The 13,974-nt window shown below is 37.9% G+C and overlaps 1 protein-coding gene across 3 annotated transcripts in view; it reads left to right on the top strand.

Moving 5' to 3' along the window:
- The window catches only part of TNFRSF19 (TNF receptor superfamily member 19), a 62,707-nt gene that overhangs the window by 16,994 nt on the left and 31,739 nt on the right, over positions 1 to 13,974 (top strand). For all 3 annotated transcript variants that reach the window (XM_084506909.1, XM_084506910.1, XM_084506908.1), the window contains 2 exons: positions 7,036 to 7,214; positions 10,394 to 10,479. In XM_084506909.1, the coding sequence (XP_084363035.1) occupies positions 7,036 to 7,214; positions 10,394 to 10,479 (265 nt within the window). The remainder of the gene's footprint in view (positions 1 to 7,035; positions 7,215 to 10,393; positions 10,480 to 13,974) is intronic.

The following is a 13,974-nucleotide window of genomic DNA, read 5'->3' on the forward strand; positions in this document are numbered from 1 at the left end:
AGCAAGAGATGTTATCCTGTGGTTGTTACTGAAATGTAGCCTTGCTGAACTACAGCTCAAAAGAACAATTTAAAGTCAAAGGTCAGAATGCAAAGGGGAAAAGGGGTTTAAGGATATACTTGAAGTAATTTGCAGCACAGGGTAGGGGGAGTGTTTGCTTGGGTTTTGGTATATGAGAAAGTGATTGTATAATTATGCTGTACTTTAATAACAGTTTCTTGGTAGTTATCAAAAATGTCTGCTGTTCTTCTTTCAAATATTGACTGCTGGTATTTAAAAGTCTTACAGATAAAAGTAGATACACTGTTGTGTGAGCATAATATACATCTAAGTATATAGTGAAACAGTGTTATCAGTGTGTTTTTTATCTGAGTTTTGTTTTCCCAAAGTGTTTTAAGTGATTGACAGGTTCCAGATTGATGCCATGCCTTAACAAATACATTACTGCTGAATTGATCAGCAACCAGTTTATTGCTTAGGTACACACATGCACGTACTTCCTTACTTCTGCCTTTGTAAAACTGAGAATGTAATATTAGAGAAATCAATATTAATGGGCTGATTTATCACCTAATTGTGATGTCTTTTATTTTTGAACTTCATGGATTTTTTATTAAGGATTTATAAAACTTGGTAAAGTCAGCAGGCAATAGTTGTCACTCCACTTAAGTGGAAGTAAATGTTGTGTACTGCCAGCTGCACAGGTGACTTAAGTAAGGTATGGATAAAACCTAATCAAGTCAGGTCTTGGATGGCTGTCCAGTCTGTTCCCAGGTCACCAGGTATGCTCAGGTGTAACAGATTTCCAATAACAGTATGGGTAAGTGTGCAGGGCAAAATTGCTCTTGTGCACGATGTGTGTATATGTACATACACGTATACATTTATATGTGTGTATACATACAATTGTTACAACTATTAAATCCGGTTACTTTTTGTTACGATATATAAGCACTTCAAAATCCCTTTTTGAAGACCAAAATCCTTTTGTCTTAATTTTTTACATAGGGCACTCTTACAGAAATCAGCTTGCCTGTTGTACTGCAGGAAAGTTTTATTGAACAGCGCTTAATTTTAGCTGTGAACTAGTGCTCAGTCTGTTGGATTGACGTTCCTGTCTGCACAGATAAACAACTTCAGACACACTTATATTGTGTTAGTTAAAAGTTTACAAAGTTAAAAGTTAAATTTTAACCTAACTTTCAACTTTAAAAAATAAATTAATGTTTTAAAAGTAATTGTTCCTTAAAATAAGAAAAAATAGCATACCTTCAGCTTTTCCTTTCTGACTGCCTATCGACTGTTAGAACTCTAACGGGAGCATGTCAGGAATTACCGTAACTTAGAACTAAAATCCATTGATCGCTTCTGTTGATTGTATTTTTATAAAGTACTTGTAACATATTATAATCATAGGAAAGCTGTTATTGTACCAGTTATTTACCATTGTTGGGGAAGAGAACGAAAACATCAGCTTCTTTTTCCCCTCATTCTGTTTACTTCTATTTGTTGATTCTTAAAAATCACTGTATCCTTTTCTATCCTTAGAAATGTGGGATGTTTATGAAGCCTTAGAACCACTGAAATATCTTGCTTTTGAGTTGTTTTTGTTTTTTTTTTTTTCCTAAGGGTACTTTCTTCTAGAGAGGGAGGCTAAAATGATTGTATTAATTCACTTCATGTGGCTCTGCATTATTTCATTTTTCACTCATTTAGTAAAAAATAAAGCTTCATATGGTTACACAAGTGGTTGAATATCTTTTGTTCTTTAAGTGGCTTCAAACTGCCAGTCTTTTTCATCCTATCTTACCAGTAATTTGTCTCTGTAGAAATCAAACCTTATACATGACTCAAATTTATGGAAGTCACATCTAGCACAGAAACAAACTGGAGTAGTTTTGGCTGCTGTAAGGCACAACCAGTTCCTGAAAACTTCCCCATACAGAAGTGAAAGGTTTGAGTCCTTCAAGTCTTTTCACTAGAATTTGTTTGTACAAATGTTCTCAATCTCTTTGTAGCTCTTATGAATTTTTTTTTTTTTTTTAATTTTCATATGAAAAAGCAATCTGTGTCTCAGCTTCATCAAGCTTATGTTGCAACTCAGAACTTCAAGTGGAATTCTGGATTGTTTTGTCAGCAGATGACACCCGAGCCTGTAGTTCAGGAGCACTGAACTGACAGTTGTGGCAGCAGTAAGTCCATTCTGCAGCGCATTGCCTGGCCATGCAGTTGTGCCAACGCAGCAGCTTTTTAAGGTGTACTAGAAAACAGATCATTGAACTGATCACTTTTAACCCGGATCGTTCTCATGATCAGATTATCATACAGCCCAGCCTCATAATCAGTTGTGTCAGTACAGATCAGGAAGGACAGTGTACGATGAGGAAGAAAAAGAAGAAATGAAAGGGAGATAATGCCTTAAGCCAGCATTGTCACCACATGCATGATGATAAGTACTGTCACAAGGAGATTGTTGCCTATGGGGATGGAGGCACCTCGAGGTGATTCTTTGCATCATACATTGCTTCCTTGTGCTAGAAATGTGATGAAGGTAAAGGATACCTGCTTCACAGCTCAGAAAAGGAATTATGAATTAAGCAGAAAGGTACTGTTTGAAGCTGTGCATGAATGTCACAGTCCTCACAAAGAAAATGTGGCAGTGTGCTGTATCTGATGTTGTCCCAGTGGTGTTACTGAGAGCAGCTGCTGCTGTGCTCAGCAGTGACTGTAACTTGAAAGCAAGAGGGCTGCTTGTGAAGAAGCCTGCCTTATCTCGGCACAGCGGAGGCTAACACGTGTTTCAGGGTCAATCTGCTGGAAGCTGGAGCAGCTGCGTGCAGTAGGCATGTCAAATCTTACTGAGCATGAAACTTTTCTGACACTTTGCCACAGGAGCCAGATCTTGCATTTGCAGCACGCTGTTGCAGCCTGTCCTGCTCTGTGACTTCTGTTGACAGACACAGCTGATTACTGGAGTCTAGATGAGGCAGATTGGCAGCCCTAAGGTACTTCTGGAAGCCAAAAGTGTGCACTATTTAACAAGGCCATGAAAAGTGTCTTAACTGGAATGTTTTTTTTTTTTGTGTGAGAATATCCAAGTATTCGTGTAATCATGATGGCCTAAGTGGAGCTCCTCAGTACTGTGCAGTCTAAGGACTTTTGTAGGTTGAGAATAATCAGTGGAACTAGAAACAAACTGTATAAAGTACTGACAGATTGCAATCTTAATGATGCCTGAAAGAATTTTTAAATGAAATTAGAGGTTATTTTAGTTGAAAGAATGTTTCAAATCTAATTTACTGTTAATTTACTTTCTATGCTGCATTCAACTTTTAAGGAAAAACCATACCACTTAGTTCCATTACCCTTTATAGTCAGTCTGCTGTGATTCTGTTCCTTCTGAGTCAGTGTCTGGGCAGTGTATACTGAAAGAAAATGTTTAAAGCTGCCAATGTAGTATTTTAAGAAATGCTTGGATTGTATGCATTTAATCTTTTTTAGCCTGAAACCAAGTTTTGAGTTGAGTTAGTTTACTACAGATGCCTAGGTGGCCTTGAGCAGTAATCTCACTTTTTACCTTAGTAAAACCTACTTCTGAACGAAGTTGTTCTAGGGATACACATTTTAAAGATAATGAGATATCAAGGTACTGTGACAGTGAAAGCTGTATAATATAATCCATATATTATAATCCATATCTATCTATTATAATCCATATAATAGAAGTGCCTTTGAATTTTGAGGTTTTTTTTTTTTTAGTTTTATTGCAGTTTTCTAGATTAATTTTTCATTTGAAAGAGAAATTTTTCATTAATATTACTGGTAGCAATGATGGTAGCATTGCAAAGGGGAAATAGGAAGAATGGGCTAAGTGTTCTTCAGAGCATGCTTCACAAAAAGATATATAGTTTATATTTTCCTGCTCTTTATTTCTGGCATGAAAACTACTTATTTATTTTTTTGAAATCTGGCTAATGGAGATTATAAGTTTCTCTTCTGCAGTCTTGAGGTGAGGTGCCACAGGAGATCAGCACTTTTTTCAAAACCTGGGTGTGACAGTAGGAGGGATAAGGAGAGAACTGAACAGCTCCCAAATCATCCACCGTATAACTTGACAACTTTGTTAACAGAGCACTAAGAAGACTGATGCACGTCAGTTTTGCACATGTACTGATAAAAGAAGAACAGTCAATTGTTTGTATCTTTGCTGGACTACTAAATTATAAAGCCCCAAAATTCAAAGGGTTTGAATCCATCATCTAAATAATATCTTTCAATTTGGGGAATGCGGTTAATTATGGGTACAGATCCGTTTGAAGTTCTGCTGGGTTTACAAGCTTAAATATTTATTTGCACCTGCCAGACAGTTAACTACCTCAAATATTATGTGAAGATAAAGCTCACATACATAAGGTTACAGTTCTTATGGATTACATCTGCAGAATTCCCAGCAAAGACCTGGGTGTTATCTTTGACAAGGCTGGAGATGGTAAATTCCTCGGGCAGAGGACTTCTTTATATTGCATCCCCCATTTTACTGCTTTAATAGTAAACCACTCTGCATTACAAAAGACCACTAAGATGTGGCCACATATCCAACTATAGCAAAGGAGATCTGTTAGAGCTAGAAACAGCTTACTCAAGCTTGAGTAGTTTGGGTGAATGAGTTAAAAAGCATTTAACTTTATTTCCTGGTGTTTGCTTGGTTTTAATCAGAAACTTCAAAGGTAGTCTGGAAAGGAAAACTTATAATTAAGTTAATTCAAGCCTTATATTTGAAAATTTCTAGGACTTGGGAGGGACTGTTTCCAAGTGATTTATCAAAAGATCCAAATACACGAAGTTTGAGCTATATTACATAGCATATAACATTACTATTTGGATGAAAGTTTATAGAGCAGACACTTTTAAAAAAAAAAAAAAAAAAAAAAGGTAAGGAATAATGAGATTCAATGAAAAAGTTTATATACTTAGAATTTTTTAAAAAAGGCATAACAGAAGTTAGTCTGGTTCCAGTCTTCAGTGGTAAGCGTGAACCTTCATGTAAGGCCCTGCAATTATGTGGATGAAATTGTGTAAAACTGAACAGCGTAAGACATTTTTAGACAACATAAAATAGAACTGCTAGAACCACACCGTTGTTTTGACATCGGTTCGTAACAGACACCAGGAAGATTGGAATAATATGGTAGGAAAATGCTGAGTGGCTGATGTCAATTAAAAATAATTTGAAGTATTTGTGTTGCCATTTGCATACCAGCTTTATTAGGGGCAGTATCTCCCAGGAGGAGCACACAGCACAGTATATAAAAGTTTAATATGATTTTCTTGTTCACTAACTGCAGGGACTTGCTGGTTTGCTTCTTAATATAAATAATAGTCAATAGCAAGAAATTACATTTCAGCTTAAAAAAAAAAGCTAGAAGTTAAAATTTATTCTAAGCTTTCCTCCAATATGTGCTATTCAGTTCGTGGGTGTAGAGATGAAGGAACAGGAGTATTTTTAATGTATATTTGCAGTTGTTTTCTTAGAATTGCTAATTATCTGTGTACTTGAGTATTTATTCTCCTTCAGAGGATAGTAAATATATATTTTTTTAACGTAAAAAAATAGCAAATTCTTAGTATGTCTAGTAAAATGCATCTCAAGAATTTGCTTATTTCTGATACTTTATCATATATCTGAGGCACTAAAAGCATATCAGCTGAATCCATCACAGATTGTTTCATAGATGGTTTCTCAAGGCAAAGCCTTATAGAATCCAGAAAACGTTTGTCAAGTACAAACAAAACCTTTTACAGCAGCAGGCTTGCTTAGGTGGATGATTTTGAGGGGGGAAAAAAAAAAAATTGCATGAATGGAACTTGGATGTGTTGTGAAGGAAACTGGTGGAAACCTTTTTAAGCTGCCCCAGTTGAAGAATTCTTGCAGATTTTCCCTTGGGAAGACACCCTGTACTTACACTATATCAGCATGTGGTAGAAAGAGGTCCTTGTGTTGTCTTTCCCACCTACTCCCTTCCCAAGAAGGCCTTCCCAGCAACTTGACAGATTCCTGTTAACATGATGTGGTGTGTCCCTAATGCCTCCAGTTTAAGTACTGCTAAAAATTAATAGGATATTTGAATAAGAAAAGTATGTAACAGCTCCTAGTAACCTGATATCTCTTTCTAAAAAAAAGAAAAGTGTCAAAAATTAAATTAATTGATATCTGTTGATAATCAGTTTACAGAATCCAATCCCTCAAACTCTTGGGGACTGTTGGATACAGTGGTTCTCTCTTTGCAGCCTGTCAGTTGTACTAGGTGCCCTTTTGCAAATGAATGGAAAAAAATTCTTTAAAATAATTAAATCTGGGGATAAATAACCACCCATAACAATATTACTTCTATAGTAAAATAGCATGCATCCCTCTGATTCCTAGAGCTATTACTTTGCCAACAGGTTAAGAGCTGTTAGAACTGAAGCGGCTTGATTTTTCTGAAATTCCTAGTGGCTCAGCAACATCTCATGCCCAGTGGATGGTCATTAACCATCTCTGTTTTATTTGGTAACAGAAATTCTAAGCCTTTGAAGATCAGTGCACTCTATTTGGCAATTAACTTTATTCACCTTAGCTATGAACCTTAATATCAAAGTGCTTCTTTGCTGTATTTGTAACTGAGTAAGTGCCTTTATACTTCACTTGTCCCAGTTTCTGCGCTTTCACATGACTGACCTAATTAAAAAACAGACAGCTCAATAATTCTACCATAAGCTAGTAATAATGAAACTGTGGGAGTCCTCGAAGCCCTTTATCATTCAAATACACAGTGGTTTCTTGAATAAAGTGGATGACTAAGTATTACTTATAGAAGTAAGGGAGATTATTAGCAGTGGAAGACACATTTGAACTTGCTGAAAGGATGGCTTTTGTCTCTAGAAAGACCTACTCTCAGTAATGATTACGCTAGGTCTTCATTTTATCCCAGCATTCTCTTCTTGTTCACGCTCTCAGTGACTGAATAGCTTGCTGTTGCTTGTTAATCCCTACAGGAATGCGGCTTTGGATATGGGGAGGATGCACAGTGCATGACATGCAGGCCAAACAGATTCAAGGAAGACTGGGGCTTTCAGAAGTGCAAGCCTTGTCTGGATTGTGCGCTAGTTAACCGGTTTCAGAAGGCCAACTGTTCTGCCACCAGCAATGCACTATGCGGAGACTGTTTACCCGGGTAAGGCCATTTCTGGAGATGAGACTTGAACAAATTCAAAACTAACTTGCACTAACATTGGTGTTTTCCAGGTGAATGTTTGGATAGGTCCTTTATGTCTGAAAGAAGGTATCGTGTTCTAATCTTGGCTTTGCCAGTAATTTCCTATATCATCCGAGCAACCAATTGCGGAATTACTATCTTAAGTATCCCATCTATCCAAATAGTCAGATAACTACCTACCTATTAGAGAATTATCTATACAATACCTGAGTAAAAACAAATATTGAGTGTTACTTGTGAGTTATTTCATTGTTTCAAAATGCTTAGTTCGTTATAACATACACAGTTACCTTCTTGAAGACTGATCCCATTGCTTGCTTGCTTTTTTCTGTCTCCTTGCATCAGTGCATAATAATTCTCATACACATATATTTTTAGGTTAAAAGTCATGACTGGTTCATGTTCCTGAATTTCTGTCACCATTTTGGTAAATTCATAGAGCACGATCCTGGCTGAAAATAATGGATCTGAAGGAAATATTTTGGAACAAATTATAACAGTGTGGAGACTCACTGAAACTACTGTGTTATAAATCAAAAGCTGTACTTAGTTTGTTTGATCCAGTCATCCCATGTTTCTGTTTCTAATCTTCTCCATTTGTAGTATTAAGTTGTAAGATCTCAAAAATTCTTTGCATTGTGTCAAGTTCCACGATTATAAATATCTGCCATGACTTCGTTAAAAGATATTTCTGATGCCTTTTTTGAATGGGTTGGTAGTATGGTTGAAAAGTGTAGGCTGTGAGAATGGATTTGAAATTGTAACAGCCTTTATAATTCCAATGTATTTATTTCAGAAATGCTTAAGAGTTCATGCATTTATCTCCCCCCCCCCTTGTGTGTGTGGGTGTGTGTATATATATATATATATCTATGTGTGTATATATATATATATATAATATCACAGCTATTTATTTTTATAATTATTATAATACCAGCTATCAACTACTTGAATACTGTTGAAGCTCCTACAGTTAATTCTCTCCTCTTGAGCCAAAAGTGAGGTCTTTTCATTTAAAAACAATTAGTAAAACTTCGGTAACTAGCTTTCAAGTCAATTTAAGGCTACAGCCCTAGGAATTAGATATTACTGACAATGGTGTCTGATACCGCTTAAGGCCACGTGATTAATTACGTTCTTATTGCATGTTAATTTATATGTATTTTAGGGCTTAGTTGATAGCTAAACAAAAGAACTTCGTTGTGTAAATATAAACTATATTTTTGCAACGCAAGAAAGGAAGGAAAAAGGAAGCCAGAATAAAACATGAATTTGGGATAAATCTAAATGGTGGGACCTTGGGTGTGCTTCTCAGTATTCTGGTCTATATTTATGTTGAGCTGACAGCTGTTGACACAACCTGCTTTTACTGGCAGAAAAGTTGGAAACGTGGTTAGGGGAGTTACAGGTCATCTAGTCTGGACCTTATCGGGAGCAAAACTGTGTGGAACATGGCACCACTCATACCTGGCCATCAGCTAAGATGCTGCCGAAGAGAGTGGAATATGCACCTAGCCAAACAAAATAGTTCAGCTAATGTTTCATCTCTCAGTAATCGTATCTGTTTTGCATTGTCTTCCAACGTGCTATTTCCTGTTTTTTAGTTTCAAAATGATGCAGTGACCATGTCAGCTACAAACAATTATTAACACGTTTCATTCAGAGTAAATGATCATAGTGAGCCCTTCAGTCTTACAGTCTGTGAAGCTGTTTCTAGGCATGTTGTTACAATGAATTTCTAGGGCAACTGGAAAATTGCTTGCTTTAGCTGGTACAGTCTTCATATTTTAGCAGTCATATGCTGCCATATTACTGGCATATGCTGCCATATACTGGCAGTTGCAGTATTAAAAATTTAACGCAAGTAGAGTTAGTACCTTTCACTTAATGTGCCACTACAGAAAACACGTAATTCACATACTCTACTTGAACAGACCACATCTGATCCTATCTTAGTACTAATGACTAGTTGAGCAAATGCCAGACCTACTTGATTAGGAAGGTATTTTAGATAAGTTCTTTGATGTCATACTCTAATACAAACTTGAGATATAAGACTCTAAAGAATGTCAGAAAATTCTTTTTCATTTGATGCTACTCTTAATGCTTGGTTTATGTGTGCAGCCTTCTTCCTGTCACTGAAGTCAAAAAGCTTCAAACATAACCTCAGCAGTAACGTTCTTGAAGGGTCTTTGGAATAAAATCTGTCCTTGGATATGAGGGATCTGTCCTTAGGGATTTTAACATCATTTTTGCATTAATTTGTTTAGGAATGAGTAGCTGGTGCGTTTCATTGCTTTAGAGTTTTATTCTACTGTTTACCTGTGGCCTTCCATTGCTGCTATTTTTATGAATCATCTGACTGATACTTCTGCTTCCAAAAGCAATTTTTTCATACCTTGAAAGACTTCAGTGTGAACTTCATAAATTCTAGATAGCAAGTGAGAACATGAAAACAACATGGAGTATTGGATAATGTAGATTGAGACTCATGTGGTGACTTCCTTAATTTGCATGCATGCTGTGATTTTGCATACACAGTGTGATTTTGGTTGGTGGTAAAGGTCTTCATGGTGGAGAAGGAGAAGCCAGAGAAGGATAGTTGGTTTGTTAAAATATAATTCCAAAAAGGCATTTTACTGTTTTGTCATCCGCTGAATAGATCAAAATCATTTTTTTCTGAAGATTTTGTTACACAGCATGGTAAAACTTTATTATTTTTTTTTTTGGATAACCTCCTGTATGAGTACATTAATTAACCAGTTTGAGTGATTTTTTTTTTTTTTCCTTCTCTGAAGTGGAGAGATATTAGGGATCTTGACTAGAAAGCACTGGCTGATTCATTGTATTCTGTTGGTGGTGATAACTACCTTGACATATCTTGTTTGGTTAGGGAGAGTTTTGAATGTAAGATTAGAGTCGTTATGAATGTGGACTAACAGATTTAGAATTTTATTTCTGTACTTAGTAATTAATATCTACTTTACATCGTACTTGTATTTTCTGTTATTGCATCAGGACACAGCCTGTCAGAAGTTTGCGATTATAGAGTACTTTGACATAATGTTCAAGCACATGGTTATTTTTTGGAGGAAAAATACAGTTTTGTCTTTATGAATTATTCCTTTGTCTTCTAGCTTTTATAGGAAGACCAAGCTTGGAGGCTTTCAAGATATGGAGTGTGTTCCTTGTGGCGATCCCCCTCCTCCCTATGAACCTCACTGTAAGTGTTTCTCACCTCTTGTTGAAGATGAATTAACTTTTTTTTTTTTTTTTTTTTTGCTTTAGAATGTTTTCTCCTTTAGTGTGAGAGCTTGGCAAAAATTAGTCGTGTTAATGAATGATTCTTTTAACAGCTTGTTTTCTTGTTAGTAAATCATTTCGTGAATACATCTAAGCAAGTGTAGCATGGTTATTAGAAGGCTCCCTTATATGACAGGTTTATCATCAGGTGACAGGTCATACCACTTGATTGAGTCCAGTCCTGATGCCATCATGTTAATTTTAATTTCTGTTTTGTGCTAGTGCAAAAAGAAAGGCAAATGTATTTGCCTTCCTCAGAGCAGCCTCAGAAGTTATTTTTAGAGTGGTCGGTAAATGAACCAAAACCTGTTTATGAAAGCTTTACTTAACATTCCCCACCAAATGGGGGAAATACCTCTGTTTCAAGACTAAACAGAAAGCATGCTTCTACAAGGAAGTAAAAAATAAGTGTGTGAAAGTAAGTTTTTCCCACTTAACATCGAAGGTGTTGTTTATTTTGGTAATGAATATATTTTGATAGTTAAAATATTTAAGATTACATTAACTGAGGTTAAATAAAGACAAGCCATTAGGTGTATGGGCTAAGCTCTGAATTATCAGCAGGCGAAGTTCTAATTTTCTACCTTTCTTATCCTTCTTTCTTTCCACTGTGAAACAGAAATACGAGTTAGCTGCACTAATATTTGTCATTACACGTTAAAAGGAAAAACTTAAATGTCCTGTTTCAGTGAATTAATTGTCCTGTGAGGTGTGTGGCAAATTTTTATTTGCTTAAGAACATTACCAAAAGAACACAAAGGCTCGCAGCCCCCTGCCTGCACTAAAGGTTTGTGTTAAATCTGAGGCATGGATGAAGTCCTTTCAGCACTAGGAGCAGTTGATTATTACCCAGCTAGCTATAAATCTGAGTACTTGCTTTTATCTTCTTTCTTTCTGCAGACGTTTTAAAACAGATCTGGTTTAAATATTTACTCATGAAAAAATGAGTTTGTGAGTTGCTAAAGGCAAAGTTGAAAGGGTTCTATAATGAGCAAGTAAAGAGTATTAGAGGCCAGGAGAATTGCTATCACCTTTGTGTATACTTTAAAGGGGAGGCAATGACTTATGTGTATTTTGGGATGTCAGAAATTTAAATACACAATGATAGTTATACTTTAATTTGCTTAGTTCAGGTAAATAAACTGTAAATACCAATCCCATACATGGGGTAGCTTCTAAACATTAGATTAGAAATGAAAGCATGTTTTTAAATTACTATTTATATTTCCTTTCTAAACCGAAGATGTTTTGCTCAGCAGTAGACATTAAGTCTCAGCTGAATGACAGAAAAGGAGTAATTTTAAACTGGGAAGTAGAGTGAAAATCCAGTCAATCACAGGTGTAACTTCTGAAATCTAGGCAGTACAGTTTGTCCAAAACTGGTGTCTGCGCAGCAGAGAAACACTGATGTAGATGTGGTTTGATGCTTTCTTTTCTCAGCAGCGATTCAGGCTTGCAGAGTTCTCCCTCCTGCCTGTTCAGGCCAGTGTTGTGCTGTCCCAGTGATTACTCTGAAACTGTTCATGAAATTGCTCAGTAAACTAGACTGAATATTTAATAATATTAAAAAAAAAAAAAAAGAAACCTACCTTCTTAAAGTTATTTTTAAATCTAATGAGTTTGTTAAACCTAAAACACATGTGCTGGCAAACTGAAGGAGAGATGTATGAAAGGCTGCAGAAGATTTTCCAAAGATATTACTTTCTTTGAGCAAGCATTAGTTTTCAGCTAATCTGTAGTAGTGAATAGGCAAAAAATCATAATGAGCCATACCCTCTGCGTATCCCCCTCCTCCCCCCTTTTAGTCATAAGAGGATGGCAGATGATTGCATTGTTTTAATTTTAATCAGCTTAGCTTGGCTCTGTCAACTATTCCTACAAGTGTTTCCTGTTGTTCTGTTCAGTTCAAAACAAACCACTAGATCAGGTTGCCCAGGGCCTTGTCCAGCATGGCATTGAACAGCTCCAGGGATGAGGCATCCACAGCTTCTCTGGGCAACCTGTTCCTCACCACCCTCTGAGTGAAGCATTTTCGCCTAACATCTAGTCATTTTAGTTTAAAACCATTCCCCTTTGTCCTATCATTATCTGTCTGAGAAAAACCTTTCTCCATCTTTTTATAAGCCCCCTTCAAGTTCTGAAAGGACACAATGAGGTCTCCTGGGATCCTTCTCTTCTCCAGGCTGAACATCCCCAGCTCTCTCAGCCTTTCTTCCTATGAGAAGTGTTCCAGCCCTCTGACCTCATGGTCCTCCTCTAGACCCACTGCAACAGCCCCACGTCCTTCCTGTGCTGGGGGCCCCAGCCCTGGATGCAGCACTCCAGGTGGGGCCTCACCAGGGCAGAGCAGAGGGGCTCAATCCCCTCCCTCCACCTGCTGCCCACCCCTCTGTTGGTGCAGCCCAGGACGCAGTTGGCCTTCTGGGCTGCAGGCACGCACTTCTGGCTCGTGTTGGGCCTTTTGTCCACCAGATCCCCCAGGTCCTTCTCCACAGGGCTGCTCTCACCCAGTCTGTGCTCGTGTCTGGAATTGCCCCCACCTAGATGCAACACCTTGCACTTGAACTTGTTGAATCTCATTAGGTTCACACAGGCCCACTTGTCAAGCCAGGTCCCTCTGGATGGCATCCCTTCCTTTTGGTGTTATCAACTGCACCACTCAGCTTGGTGTCATCTGCAAACTTGTTGAGGGTGCACTCGAACCCACTGTCTGTCACTAATAAAGATACTAAACAGCACTGGTCCCGAGACAGACCCCTGAAGGATACCACTCATTACTAGACTCCACCTGGACATAGAGCCATTCGCCACAACTGTCTGGTGTGACCTTCAAGCCAATTCCTTATCCACTGAATGGTCCACCCATCAAGTCCATCTCTCTCCAATCTGGAGATCAGGATGTCACATGGGACAGCGTCAAAGGCCTTGCAGAAGTCCAGGTAGGTGACACTGGTTGGTCTTCCCTTGTTGATGGATGCAGTCACTCCATCACAGAAGGCCTCTAGATTGGCCAGGTACCATTTGCCCTTGGTGAAGCCATGCTGCCTGTGTCAGATTACCTCCTTGTCCTGCATGTTCCCTTGACATTGCTTCCGGAAGGATCTGTTCCGTGACCCTTTGAGGCACAGAGGTGGGGCTCACCAATCTGTAGTTCCCTTGGGTTCTCATTTCTACCCTTTTAAAAACTGGGAGTGCTGTTTCCCTTTTTCCAGTCACCTGGGACTTCACCTGACTGCCAGGGCTTTTCAGCTATGATGGGGAGAGGCTTGGCAACTCCATCAGTCAGTTCCCTCAGGACCCTGGGATGCATGGCATTGGGCCCCACAGACTTGTACCTGTTCAGTTCCTTCAGGTGGTCTCAAACCTGCTCTTTGCTTACAGTGGGAGGGACTTTGCTCCCCCAGCCACCACCTAG

This window comes from Aythya ferina (assembly GCF_964211825.1).
Source record: "Aythya ferina genome assembly, chromosome: 1".
NCBI classification, from domain to species: Eukaryota; Metazoa; Chordata; class Aves; order Anseriformes; family Anatidae; genus Aythya; species Aythya ferina.